This window comes from Anolis carolinensis, chromosome 5, assembly GCF_035594765.1.
Source record: "Anolis carolinensis isolate JA03-04 chromosome 5, rAnoCar3.1.pri, whole genome shotgun sequence".
NCBI lineage: Eukaryota > Metazoa > Chordata > Lepidosauria > Squamata > Dactyloidae > Anolis > Anolis carolinensis.
In genome coordinates, this window is record NC_085845.1 from 85794376 (window position 1) to 85809706 (window position 15331).

The 15331-nt window shown below is 39.0% G+C and overlaps 1 protein-coding gene across 2 annotated transcripts in view; it reads left to right on the forward strand.

Moving 5' to 3' along the window:
* ccdc146 (coiled-coil domain containing 146) overlaps positions 1–15331 on the forward strand; it is a 72579-nt gene that overhangs the window by 55085 nt on the left and 2163 nt on the right. The window contains exons 10-18 of one of the 2 annotated variants that reach the window (XM_062983535.1): positions 1084–1179; positions 3411–3581; positions 5229–5317; positions 5423–5587; positions 6222–6446; positions 7310–7538; positions 9580–9708; positions 11365–11502; positions 14581–14829. In XM_062983535.1, the coding sequence (XP_062839605.1) occupies positions 1084–1179; positions 3411–3581; positions 5229–5317; positions 5423–5587; positions 6222–6446; positions 7310–7538; positions 9580–9708; positions 11365–11502; positions 14581–14829 (1491 nt within the window). The remainder of the gene's footprint in view (positions 1–1083; positions 1180–3410; positions 3582–5228; positions 5318–5422; positions 5588–6221; positions 6447–7309; positions 7539–9579; positions 9709–11364; positions 11503–14580; positions 14830–15331) is intronic. The other variant, XM_062983536.1, reaches the window with a different exon arrangement.

A 15331-nucleotide genomic window follows, 5' to 3' on the forward strand; every position in this document is an offset into this window, starting at 1 on the left:
AAGAGACATCACGGGCCATCCAGTCCAACCAGAATGAGGAAAATCTCATTCAAAGCCATGGCAGTTGAAGTGGACTCATACTACTCTGTGCAATACAAATAAATCTTACATTTCCTTGGGACAAGCACTTACCTGGAAGTAAGGGCCATTGATTTATTGGACCTGTTTCCTAGATACTTAGGTTTTGGGTGCAAAAGCAGCAGCCTTTCTCTTACCCCGTATTATTTTCCAGATTTCACCCTTCCCTCTCATGGATACACATATTTCACATTTGACCCACATCTGCACACACAGAAAGCTTTCTCATACACATCCAGTTTGCATCTAGTTATTCCTCTATACAGATAAAAATCAGTGTCATCCCATATAGTCTTTTCTGCATGTCTTGCAACACTTCTTCTTAGACTACTCAGGCCCCATCTACACTGCCATATAAAAGCCAGTTTATCGGCTTTGAACTGGATGATATGGCAGTGTAGGCTCATGTAATCCAGTTCAAAGCAGATAATCTGGATCATCTGCTTTATTAATCTGAATTATATGGCAGTGTAGATCCAACCACAGTCTCTCTTCTCTTTTTACTTCCACACACTTTTCCAGCCCTCAAGCCTTTCCTTAGCTCTGTAGTATTCTCTGGCCTTCCCTGTCTCTCCATCTACTATTCGATAGTCTTTTGGACTGTTATATTCTAGACATTATGATCCCAACAAGTGGGTGCTACCACACAAAAACACATAATTTTTGTTGCAGTGGGTCTTGTTTTTTTTTCTGGCAAAGCCAACCTCTTTGCAGGAACATTATAGTAGTTTCTTTGAACTTTTTAGTAATTTCTGTGTTTTCTTTATTTGTGTTCTCCTCAGTCTTTATGTTTATCTTATACTTTTCACTCACCTTTCTTATATACTTCCCTGTTTGGGAACCAGTGCTCTCAACAATGGGAAATTGTACCATATTGTTCATTTTTTATTTTAAAAATTCATCTAGCATTTGAGGAAAACACTTTAAATTGTTGTCTATATTCAAATGCTGCAGTTCCTTTCTTTGTAATTGTTAACTTTCTGTTTGTTTGTTTCCCTGTTCTAGGTAGAGGCTGTTCCAAAAGATGATGGATCTCTATTAGAAAGGCGAAAGGAGCTCCAGAAAGAAGTTGAAATTGCTAAGAGAAACTTGTCCCAGGAGGTGAGTAATTACTATTCTTCTGTTGATACCTTTCTAGTGTAGTCTTCATTCTGTAACATTAATATGTTTGTCAAACATTTGTTTTAATACCTCTCTGGACAGTTAGCCCATTAATATATTGAGAAATGTAATACAGGTTGAGTATCTTTTATATAAATGCTTGGAATCAGAAGTGCTATGGATTTTGGATTTTGTCCTGTATTGACATGTATGTCCATAATGAGAATTCTTGGAGATAAGTTTAATCACAAAGTTCACGTATATTTCATATACATTTTATATGAATATTCTGAATGTAATTTTGTACAATATATTTAATATTTTTGTGCATGATATAAAATGTGTGTGTATTAAACCATCAGAAAGCAAAGAGGCAAATATCTCTACCACAGTTTTGGATTTGTGAGTATTTTGGATTTCAGAATTCCAAATAAAAATGCTCTGACTATATTGTTGTTGTTGTTGTTGTTGTTATCATCACCGTTATCTGTTTATATAGAACCATAATTGTACAAGGAACTTTGCAAATGCAAGTGGAACCAAAAATAGTTCCCTACCTTCAGGCTTGCAATAATAGATTGTAATAGATTAGGTTTCAAAAAAATTAAATCCCGGAAAACTCAATGGCATATTTGTTACACAATCTTTCAATATGTTATTGCTAATAGGTCATCCTTAAGTAGGTAGCTTCCAACACAGAGGGAGGAAACATATTATCATCAAGAGAATTTTGTGTGATGAATAAATGATGTGTGGTTTGAATGGAATTGTATGAAATGAGTATGATTGGAACCTATATAGCTAAGATTGAAGCTTGGAAAATTACCCTGTTTCCCCAAAAATAAGACATCCCCTGAAAATAAGACCACGTAGAGGTTTTGCTGAATTGCTAAATATAAGGCCTCCCCTGAAAGTAAGACCTAGAAAAGTTTTTGTTTGGAAGTATGCCTGCTGAACAGAACACCAGAGCATGCAGGATTAGTAAATGTACATATCATAGAGTATTGTACATGGAAATAATGGTAGTAACAAGAAATTATTGATAGGATTCACAGTTTATCTGGTTATGTTGGTTTGTGGTGACAACTACTGTACAGTATATAATAAATGTTCATTTTTTGTTCAACAATAAATATGAATTATTCTTCATGGAAAAATAAGACATCCCCTGAAAATAAGACCTAGAGCATCTTTCGGAGCTAAAATTAATATAAGACACTGTCTTATTTTCGGGGAAACACGGTACTGAACTGACGAACTGTAATTAATTGTTCATGAACTGTTGCTGATGAGAATTGCTGACATGACCAGAAACAAATGATTATCTCTGTGGTGGAAAACAACATGTTTACATTACCAGAGACAATTACCCTTTTAAGTTAAGTCTACACAGAGGCTCCTTACGTTAAGAATCTGTTAAGGAAATCAAACAAGGCTCCTTGAGGAGGAAAACCATCAGTTAAAGAAGGAAAGCCAACATGTGTTCAGGAACTGATGGAGTCAGGATGTTTTAGTTGGAAAATACCTGTCATTCATTTACAACTTTTTGGAACAATATCAGCAGAAATATCCAAATAAGATATACTTTACTATTCCAAAATTGTGGCAGATCAGAAAAGCTGAAAAGCTGTGCTAAAGTGTAGTGGTAGCCTATAGACTGGTGCAAGTCTACAAGTCATTGGTTGCCAGTCTTCAATGAGTTTCTAAGAGCCAGTTGTAGCCATTGGGGACAAATACTGGTTCCTTGCTCTTCAGAAAGCTCTGATTACTATAAACATGCCTCTTTAAAAATAAAAGTAAATTTTTCACTCTTTTTGACTGTTACAAAATATACTTACATACATTTCAGGCCCCTTCTATACTGCCATATAATCCAGATTATCAAATCAAATAATCCACATTATCTGATTTGAACTGGATTAGATGAGTCTACACTGCCATATAAACCAGTTCAGAGCAAATAACCTAGATTTTATATGGCAGTGTGGATGGGGCCTCAATGAAGCAGAATCAACAGAAGAAACAACTGACATTAAATGTAGCAATCTAGTTTGGTAAAAACATGCTGAATAGTAATAAACAGGATTAAATAAAATAATACTCTTTCTAATCTGATAGGGACATTGTTTGCAATCTAATAAATTATAGACTATCTGCTGTACACTGAAATCTTTACGTCATGGATAAACACATCCCCTTTTCTGATATTTTTCTTGCTATTGCCAATCTAGAAAACATCAACAGATATTGAAGGGCGGATTCTTGAGCAGTGCATTGCTGAAGAAGACCAGCTTTTTAAGGCTCTGGAACACTATAGAGAAGGCGCGGCCAACTTCATACGTCTAACTCAACTCAAGGCTGATGAGAGAGAACAAAAATCAAAGGATTCTTTGAAGGCCCAGGTAAGAAATATCCTAGAGATAACTCATTTGGACATTAGATATTGATACATTATTTATCTGGACTTGCCAGGTACCTATAGACTTCAGCTTTAGCCATTTCTGCTTCACACTAGGGCTATTTTCAAATCTAAAACCACTGGCAAGTCTATTCTTAATTGTGATATCATTGTTCTTCTTCCTCTCCTGCACACACTTGACATGGAATGTCACAGAAGTTTGGACTTCATAGTGAAATGTGGTAAGTTTATTTTTCTATCATTCCCTCTTTCCATCAAGAAAATCACCTGATATACTAGCACTGGGGCAAGTCATATGCAATTGTGATGTTGAGAGATACTCATGTAAATTGCTTGATTTTTATTACATTTATATCCCACTTGTCTTTCAAACAGTTTAAGGTGCTATACAGTTTTTTCCTGCCCCACTCATTTTATCTAGAAAACTACCTGGTGGTGCTGATTAAATAGATAGCTAAATTCATATCTATGATGTGGTCTTTATTATATTTATATCTTTATATTTATATTATATTTATATTATATTTATATTTATATCTCGCCCTTCTCACCCGAAGGGACTCAGGGCGGTGTACACATTTGGCAACAATTCGGTGCCGACACATAATTAAACATAACAGTAAAAAAAAAATCCATTACAAACAATTAATACATTATAAAATATAAAACATATGGTTAAAATCCGTTCATCCAATATCCTTGTTCTTTAGCCATAAATCAGTCCAGGTCGTCTTTATAATTTATTCATCGAAAGCCTGGGCACATAGCCATGTTTTTAAGGCTTTTCTCAAACTCAAAAGGGTTGGGGCTTGTCGTATATCCTTGGGGAGGGTGTTCCACAGCCAAGGAGCCGTGACGGAAAAGGCCCTGTCCCTCGTTCCTGCCAGCCGTGCTTGCACTTTACTGATGTTGCTAAAAATCTTAAATTATTTAATCTCTTGATAAGAACTGGACTGGGAAATGATTCCAGAATAAGATTTGACAGATGGTCGAGACAGTTGTATTTTTTTTCTTGTTGTACCATAACAATACTGTTATGAATTGCCATGAAAAATTATACTGTGTTGAACAAAATATACTATAAGAGGCAGGAGGTTTTTAAATTTAGGAACTCCTTTTTCAACTATTCTGAAGTAGTGACAAATCAGATCATTTGAGAGACTGGATTTGAAACTCAACCCATATACACCGATGGAATTATGTTAATAAACAACAATTACAGTGGCAGTAATAGTAGCTGCTGTAGCCTATTCTCCACACCTGCCAGTTACTGCTTCCTATGTTTAGATAAGGCTGCAAATGCAAAATGTCAATAGGAAGGTCAGCATGTCAGCCACGGTGGCGCAATGGGTTAAACCCTTGTGCTAGCTGAACTGCTGACCTCGAATCCGCGAGATGGGGTGAGCTCCCATCTGTCAGCCCTAGCTTCCCATGCGGAGACATGAGAGAAACCCTCTGCAGGATGGTAACACATCTGGGCGTCCCCTGGGCAACATCTTTGAAGACTTCCAATTCGCTCACACCAGAAGCTACTTGCCTCAATTCGCTTCTGACACGATTTTAAAAAGCATGTCAGTTTTCACAGCACTCTTACAAGTTCCAGAAATGTTTACTACTTTTTCTACTGCAGGTACGGCTCAACAACATTATTGCAGACATAAAAACAAAAGACTTTGAAATAAGGGAGCATAAGAAGAAGCAAAGAGAAAATCTGAGACAGTAAGGAAATTTGGACCGTGGATTTGATGAATTAATTTCTTTTGTAGGAAAAATCAGTGATTTGAGATTATTCAGAACTTTCCTTAAAATCCTTTTGATTTATAGGATGAAAGAATTTGCTAAATTGTATGATATTGTAAGGCATGAGAGAAACAAACTGGTCAACCTTGTACATTGTGCTCGCCAAAAAACAAATGAAATTAAAGAGAAGGTAAAAATGCTGGATAATGAGACGGAAATCTTAAGGAGCAATGTCATAATTAAAGAGAGGTACGTAGCTAATTAACTATTTTTTAAGAACATAGTCTTTCTTTTGTTTGAGAACTAGGCCTGGAATCCTCTTGAATTCTATATCTGTCTATAGGCACTCATTCGTGGCTGAGTCTGAGTCTTAGTGATGGGTCAATAAGGAACTATGGAGACCTATTCTGGACCCTTATGGCCTTTCTTGTTGAGGACATAGATTTCCAGATGGAAAGTGGTCATGACAAGGGTTTGCTTGATGTGCCTTCCACTTGGCACATTTCTCCCTTTAGCTCTGTATCCGTACCTCTTCAAAATCCACAGCACTGTTGGCAACAGCTGACCTCCAGTCAGAATGCTCACGGGCCAGGGCTCCCCAGTTCTCAGTGTCTAAAGTACCTGGAAGACCAGATTTTGGGAAGCACTGAGTTAGAACATTTCACAGTATTGCTAATGAGTGGCTTCTAGGAGATTAGGGATAGCTGAATTTTAGAGTTGTCTAGCAATGCAAAAAAAAAAAAAGGGCAAAAAGAGATACAAGTCACAAGGCAAAATATTAATGGAAGTAGGAGGCATTACCCATGGTCAGGCAATAAATCCTGGAGAATAATCATTCCCAGGAAGGCTGGGTTTCGATGAATAATATTCTTATTTTGTTCAGAAAATTGCAAAAATACCAGCTGAAGCTGTCGAACAATGTTAAAGTCAAAGACAGCATCCAGTGTGATGTCCGAAAGCTTTATCAAACACTCCATGAGATGAAAGAAAAGCGAGAGCAGCAGTTGATGGACGTAGAAAGGCTCACCAACATGCTAACCCGGATTGAAGAGGAAATGCTCCAGTTGCGGGACAAATATGAAAGGGCTGTTCAGCGCCGAAATGAGAGGTAAAGGGGAAGGAGGACCTTAAGGGCACTGAGATGGTTCTAGAGGATTGCATCTAAATAGAAATCTCAATTTTGACACAGGAATGTGTTTTTATATTTCAGTTCTCTAGACCTACAAAGCATGTCTTCATATCACATTTTGATTTTACATATTGACCGTATGGATAACATTCTAAAATTGCCCTAACTATTATAACTAATACTTATGGAGTTCAGAATAGATGGGTGCTTCATACTATGACAACCATTTTTTATTTGCAGTTCTAAAAACATTTGCAAAGGAATATGTTCCACTGTATAGAATTTTACTTATTGATCTTAACATGCATGAAATAGTTTCAGCATAGCAAAATGCATCTTAATGTCTTTCTAAAGCCTGAGGAATATCTGTATTTATGAGCTACACTGTTACATTCTGGTATTCTTCTAGAATTTGTGGATTTTTTAGATTGCCCTTATAGTAACACAGATTTTAAATAATGTTAGTGTTTTGAAGACTATTTAATCAGCCTGATTGTACAGATAAATAGATAAAGTGTTCCTGTTCCTGTAATTTGTTGTGTGAATATCTTCTAAACTTCAGTATGACTTGTAGTCCTAGCAAATCCAGAAGCTTGTTCAATTGATTCAATGAGCTAAATGACAGTTTTAGCCAGAACTAATAATATGATTTAGGCCCATGTGAAATCATTGGACCAGAACTCCATTTCTGAAGATCTGAACAAATACATCAACTGCATATGATCAAAAAGGTACAAGCACACGTGTAATGGGAACGTATTCCAATACGAATCCAATCAAAGACATACTCTTGCTCACAATGCTTAAGCTGACTTTTGAGTCTATTTTGCATGTCATTGTAGTGGAGTTCAGCTTATAGAACGTGAAGAAGAAACATGCATTTGTTATGAAAAAATAAATATCCAACAGATGATGAGTCGAAATGGTGATCTTGAAATTGGTGTGATGGATGAGAAGATCCGCTTTCTGAGATTGAAGTTAAGTGAGAAAAAAAGGCAAATTGAATTATCAATGAAGACCCTTCCGCTGAAAAGAGGCCTAGATGCTGATTTAGTGGTCCTTCAGATTCAGGCAAGTGGAATTAAACATTTTGGCTGGCGTCCTGTTCACTCAATTTACGATCATGTAAATTTGAATTGCATTGTTGTGCACTGTTCATATTCTCAGGAGAGAAGCAAGGACATTGCGATGTCCTCAAAACCAATGTGCATTCAGAGCCACTCAAGCTTTGTGGATTCTGTTGGATGCAACACAACTTGCAACCATTTAAAACAAAGCATAACTTAGAAAACATTACTCTTCATTCTATCAGATCAACCTGTCAAGGTAGTAAATAAACAAAAGTCACAATAACAGAAGTGTGAGACGACTGATGGCATTTTGGGGGTGCCATTGGTAATAGGAGGAAGAAAGGCTTTGCAGCATAGAAGACTGATCAGAGCTAATTGGACTCCAAATAGGATGTGTCATCTGAGTTTTTAATTTAGCAGGTGACGCCAAAAGAAGATTCCTACTTCCATGCATGGATCTCCTGTGCAAATGCGCTCCAGGGCTGGAATTTAGATTTTTATTTTTCCTTAACTTGTGATTGGAAACACAAGTTTTTGTTAGTAGATTAACAGTTCATGTTAGCCCAAATGTACTTTGCAGGCATGCTGTTGCAAAAGAGCAGTTCAATTTACAAAGCCTACTATAGAGAGGCTATTCAACCCACTGTCAATAAGCTTTGTCCAGATGGTCACAAAGAAAGGTTTAGTTCTTGTCACAAAGCGTCAAGAAATGCCATGGAACTCCTTACTCCTCAGGACATTCTTTCCCCCCTTTCTGGAAAAGCTTACTGAATTGTGTGACCTTATCAGCAACTTGTAACTTTTTCCACAGTTTTTCTTCATGCCTTTTGACATACCAAATCTTCTGGTCTTTTTTTGGGTGAAGAATCTCTGAGTCATTGAGTTGCAGCCCTGGGCTATACCTTAACTAATTTTGAGGAATTATATGTGAAGCAGAGAATTTTCTCCAGATCCTCTAAGGAATGCAGAACAGTCCAGATAAATGTGGATCCTGTGAGACACTACTATCTAGAAATGGCAATGGTGGGGCAGGGCAAAAGTTCATCATCTGTCAGGATAACTGGATGCCCTTATATATAGGGTGCCTCAAAAATGTTTATTATTTGGAGAAAAAAAATGTATAGTCTTAACTGGATTAAAGATTACAATAGTAGCAAAGTGTCACAGAATTATAAGAGAAACATTAAGTGAAATTTTCAACTCTGTGCTTTGACAATGGCGAGCAGGGTTTCCAGTCGAAGTCGACTTGACAGCGTTTAATAGCAATGTTTTGTCAAAGGTGAGTACCAAGAGTGCTTCTTTGCTGCATGCTTCTTATTCATTTGAATGACACTATCAGGATCTCATAGTGGCTTTTGTAAGGGAGTGTCTTTTTCATGACTCTGAACTTTGTACCTGTGTGCTTGCTGGAACGGTGGCCACATCCTGTTTTTTGGTACAATGTGCGTTCATCAAATCTACCACATTGCGTTTGCAGCTTGTTTTTGTGCCAGTGTGGACTCCTGTAAACATTTCTCAGTATCCTGGGCCACAATCATACCATATTCTAAACTAATGCAGTTGGAAGGAACATCAGTGTCACTTATTTTGTTTCCATCTGCGTCCCCTTTCTGAAAGCTCTTTATGTGGGGATTTAAAAAATGTCCTTCCTGTCATGCCACTTGACTTCTGAGAACAGGAAGACTGGTTCATATAACTTTGTAAGAAAAATGAAGACCTCAGCATGATTCACCTGTGTATTGTTTTTCTGTAGCTGTTGCTTCAGCAGCTGCTTTTCTTCAGAAATGGAACTGAACTGAGTTTAGCCACCATTTTTATTACCAAAACCAGAACTGTTTGTTTCCATAGAAAGTCGTTCTCAGATTTCTTCAAAACAAAAGAAGTAGAATTGATTTCACAATGCCTGGAAGAAAAGCTTTTCTTTGTTACTTCAGTTACAAGAGTGCAATGTTGTTGGTGTTGGGTTTAATTTTTAAGCGCTAAGAAGGGTGTAATGGTCACTAAGCCAGCTAGTTGTTTTGACTGTCATTCTTGTTTTATAGTTTTCACAGTGCAAGGACAAAATTAAAGAGCTGGAGAAGCAGTTTACAGACCCTACTGGTCAGAAAAGAGCAAGAGCTTTGCCAGGAAAGGACCCCTCCCAAGAAGAATTGTTCAAAAAAATTGAGGAGGTAATATCTGCCATTCATCCTTTGAGAGAAGCTACCATACCAAACAATTCTGGGCAGTAAATTCTACACTGTAGAATTAATTCAGTTTGACACCACTTTAACTGATATGGCTTAAAGCTGTGGAATGCTGGGAGTTCTCATTTTACTAGGTCTGTAGCCTTCTCTGCCAGATTCCTGGGGACTCACCAAACTACAACTCCCAGGATTCCACAGCATTGAGCCATAGCCATCAAAGTGGTGTCATGCTGCATTAAATCTACAGTGTAGATGCACTTCCTGTTTCACTACATAGATTGTAAAACTAATTAGATTGCGAAATATGCCAGGCGCAGAAAACACACAAGGTTGGTGCTAAAATAACTTTCCTGTTTTATATTTCTCCTGTGCCCTCCATATAATACTCTGACTTCTAGCATCATTACATTGTGTATATTTCTACCTCCACCAACTGGATATGTTGGGTGGGGATGAAGATTTATAGCAGAACTGTGTCTGAGCATGAAATTAGTTACTCTACACATTGTAGACAAATTGGTAAACAAGTTACAAAGGAGAGCTTTGCAGTATATCACTGTTGTTTCCCACATTCCACAAACAGTGCTCACATGTGCCCTCTTTTTCTAAAGTTGGGCATTTATGACAGAGTATTGGCTTTTTCATGTTGTTGCCTGTCTCCAGGCTTGCAATTCTTGACGAAATTGAGCATGGAAATGTGCTGGCCACAATCCAACAGAGGTAGAGATATTTGAGCCCATACAAATCAAGAACAAAGGGAGAGGAGTTGAGAAGTTCTTGTTAAAGGAATTGATGGTCCTAATACAATCAGATGGGGCCCCGGTGGTGAAGTGTGTTAAAGCACTGAGCTGGAGACCGAAAGGTCCCAGGTTCAAACCCCGGGAGTGGCGTGAGCGGCCGCTGTTAGCTCCAGCTCCTGCCAACCTAGCAGTTCAAAAACATGCCAATGTGAGTAGATCAATAGGTACTGCTCCGGTGGGAAGGTAACGGCGCTTCATGCAGTCATGCCGGCCACATGACCTTGGAGGTGTCTATGGACAACGCCGGCTCTTCGGCTTAGAAATGGAGATGAGCACCAACCCCCAGAGTCAGACATGACTGGACTTAACGTCAGGGGAAATCTTTACCTTAATACAATCAGACGGTTTGTTTTTATATCATTTAAATCAGGCACAGGCAAACTAACTGGCTGTTAGAAATTATGGGAGTTGAAGTCCAAACACCAGGAGGATTGAAGTTTGCCCATGCCCGATTTAAAAAATGTAGGTTTTCATTGGCTATATTATAGCAACAGAAATCCTTTCATCTGTGCAACATTGCTTCTGTCAGAAAGAGCATTTCTAACTCCACCCCAATATGTCATTCTGGTATTTCCTGGGAAACTGATCAATAGGAAGAACATCATTGAACTTACCTTCTTGATAGCCTTCCCTTTTGGCTTTCAATGGCTATATGTTTTAATTTTTGATATGATAATACAGACCTGTGCTTAACCTGTTTGTAAGCAAATATTACATCAAACTCAACCCTAGGTTTGAATAAGTTGATAATTTTGTTCTGTAAAACCCAATTTATATAACAGTTTTCAGTATTCTTTGTTCCTGATTATTAATTTTAGACATTTACAAATTCCTTTTATAGTTAGAAATACAACTGACACAAAAGGAAGAGAAATTGCTTGAGAAGGACTTCATTTATGAGCAAGTTTCTCGGCTGACAGAGAAAGCCAACACCAAAGTAGATAACAGCAGGCAAGACACATTAATATTAGGGAAAAAGGTAAAACTGCAGTTTGTTTCTGTCTCACAAACCATGTATTCCAGTCAAGCAGATCCCCATTTGGAAGTAGACCTTTGTGTATATTTCATGTGCCAAAAGAGAATTGTGTCTCCTATCATTGATGCCACTCATTTGAAGTCCATTGTCTTCTTTCATTGCCGCACATTATATTGCCCTACAACAAAAATGCATTTTTAATGTTTTCATGTATTTGGGGTGCTGAATTAAAAAAATAAATAAACAGGTTTTGAATACATTTTATTACTGATTTCAATTCATATCTCATTCAGTTTCATATGGCATCATGGAAATGTCAATAGAAATTGTGAAAAAATTGAACACGATGGACCAAATCTGTCATCATTTTTTATTTAGAATGCCAAATTCCTAGAAAACCAGCATACATTTTAAAAGGTATTATAACCCAGTTTTGCAGGCCTGTCAAATAGATGCTCCATCTACATTTACATTCTGATACAACTACAAGTGACCCAAGTCTTCACTCGGCTCATTTTTTGTTTCAAGATATGAGCAGAGATCCATGTTATGAGCTAGATAGTCCTTTTGCAGCTCTTCCTCCTCCATCACTGTCTATTATCCCTCTCAAACCCTCCTGGCACTTTTTTCTCTCTTCCCCTCACTTCATTTTTTTTCTCCACTTCATGACAGCAGGCGGAGGCATTTGAGGGGCCAGGGAGGGGAGTACACGAGGCCGTGGGGGGGGGGGTAAGAGCATGTGTGCAAAGCGGGTCACTCTTCCTCCCCGGGCTGCTGATGCAGAACTGGTTGGGCAGCTTTCAGCTAGGGAGCGCTGCATGCATGAGGTGGAGGAGGAAGTGGAGGCAAAGGCGGCGAGACCTCCGTTGACAGGTGAAGTGGTCAGGCCTCTCTCTAGCAATGGGGGAAAGGCACCACAGGGTCTTGCCCCTCTGACATATGGGAAAAGACGAGGATAGAGTTGCTAGGTTTGTGAGCAGGGAACATTGAGAAGTTGGTGGAGTCTGCTGGTGTGTGTGAGGGGAAGAAGACCAGCCTCATGGAGAACCTCACCTTGTATTGCAGGAAGATAGTGACAATAATTTGCTCTTCCAAGCCATTTCTGACATATGGCGACTTTTTCACAGGGTTTTCTTGTCAAGGTTTGCTCACAAAGGAAGGAAGCGGAGGAGAAGGCCTTCCTTTCTCCCCTCAGCGAGTTCCCTTGTCAGGACACAGACCCCTTTGAAACAGCAACACACAAGAAGTAAGAACAACAAACGTTTATTAAATGATATTCTGAACCTAGGAACACTTAACTTCAGTGTTCCTGGTAAAAGTAAATGTCTTTTGCTTCAAGAAAGGCAAAAAATGCAGGAACAGAAAATAATCCGGATTATCCTGCTTGATAATCCGTCTTAACTCCAGCCAAGAGTTACTGAAAATATGGTCACGCCCAACTACGGTACGGAAAGCCAAGAAAGAGCCAAACGCACATCCATAGTGAGAGCAGGCGATGACCAAAAGCCAAAAGCCGTTGACCAAAAGCCAAGCCGAATTCAGGAAGCGAAGGAAAGCCAACCGGGAGTAGCGATGCCTCCGTCAAAAGCCAAGCCAAGTCCAGGAACCGAAGGAAAACCACCCAGAAGAAGCGATGCTATCGTCAGGAGCCAAGCCGAATTCAGGAACCAAGGAATACCAACCGGGAGAAGTGATGCCGTCGTCAGGAGCCAAGCCAAATTCAGGAACCAAGGGGAAGCCAGGAAACACCAAACCAGGAACGAGCGATGCCGTCGTCAAGAACCAAGCCAAATTCAGGAACACGAAGCTGTACAGCCAGGACCCAAGCCCAACAGAAGAACAGGCAGCGACAACCCAATGTCCAAAATGACACCTTGCCTTCTGCAAAGAGTCTTTACTTCCAAATCCACTTTTAACTTACGCATCGTTATCCCACGATGATGAGGCCTCCGCCCTGTCATCATTATCCACAGCTGATCTTGATCCCATACATGAACCTCGCCCATCAACCCTCCAGTCCCTCCATCTTTGATCAAGACTTAGATCTCCCCATGCCCCTGATGTATCAATAGTTTGCCAGTCCCCTGATGCACCCCCAGAAACTGGCTCTGCATACACATTTGCTTGAGTCCAATCTGCAGGACTTTCCATCTCACTCCCAGACCCATTATTCCCAGAAAAACCCTCAAATGTCTCATCTTCCGTGGGAGCAGTGAGTAAATCCCGGATCTTCTTCCTTTCCCTTTCCTTATCTGACTCTTGCTCCCGAGTTGTCCTATTAGTTCCTCTACTCTCTGTTAGCCCATCTTCTTCCAGCATTGACTCCTCATCGCTAGAGAACCCTTCAAACGTTTCTTCCTCAGAAGGAGCCATAAATATTTCCCGGACCCGCTTTGTTTGCTGCTCCTCATCAAACACCTGCTCACCATTAGCTCTTTTCCTCCTGCTAGCAGTTCCACTAGTAGTAGTATTATTGTCCCCTGACCCAACTACAACATCCCTAATCTTGACAAAACAAATTGGTGTGGTTTTTGAGGGGCTGGAACGGATTAATGGCATTTCAAATTGAGTTGCGAGCTTGGTCACAGAATAAATTACACTCATATGTCAAGGTATGACTGCAGTTCTACATAAATAGAGATGCAAAGAAGTGCTCGGCCTGAATTGTGTTGAGAATCCATTAGTCTCTTCACTATAGTAGGCCAGTTGAATAAATTGGATTTACATAAATGTTGAGTCAAAATTCAACAGTGTATTCAATTGAACTATCACATTAGGCACTACCAATAGGATTCAGGTCCTCATATCCAGATAATTATTTCTACTGGGAGAAATGTAGCATAACATTATTTTTCCTAGATTATTTTACATTTTTATGTAATGCAGATGGCTAAATGTAGGAAGTAAACCAACAAAATATGAAATGCAAAATGTACTTTTCAAAGTCCATGATATATCCTGTACCTCTAATGTAGTTAGCTGTATGGTTCTCAATGACTGTGGCAAACATTTGGATTATGTATAATGTGTGCCAGAGTCATGTGAGGGAACCTGGTATCACTGCTTTGCTTTTCATTCCAGATGAATGAACTTCAAGAGAAAATAAAAAGTACGACTCAAAAGATGATGGCACTGGTTGCAGAGTTATCTATGAATCAAGCTCTTGCTATGAAACTGCAACAAGAAATGAGGGATAAAGAACAATTTTTAATGACTATCACCTCCCGGCTAGAGAATGGTCTTCCACCTCCTAAGGAAGTAGAAACTGAGTGGTTAAAGTTGCTGCGAAATGAAGAAATATATAAGGCAACACTTGAAGCCAAAGCAAAAGTGAGTTTCTGTTGGCCTCTTCATGTTCATAAGATCATTTTGGGCTTGGCTCAAAACTGGTTTATGAAGACATTTGGTAAGTCTTGATGGTGCCCAATGCTCTTTTGTAAAATGTATATCATTTGATAGAATGACATATATCTAGCAGCCCTTCAGATCTTTGGTGGTATTGCAGCACTTTAGACCATAGACCTGTAGTAGTCATCCGACCAAATGATACAAGGATAATGGCTGGAGTCCTGTATTAGCTTAATAGATAAATATATCTGAGTAACCTCTCTTGGCCCAATTGCCTCAAACCTGATAGAAGCAACATTCATCCATGCTGGATCACTTTCTCCCCATGAAGTAGATTGGGGATCAATAGAGAGGTATGATTGTGGCAATAGTGTCATAATAATAACTAATTAGAAGTGAGAAATACAAAACAATTATTGGAGTGTGGTGGACGCTCCTTCATTGGAAACTTTTAAACAGAGGCTGCATGACCATCTGTCAGTGA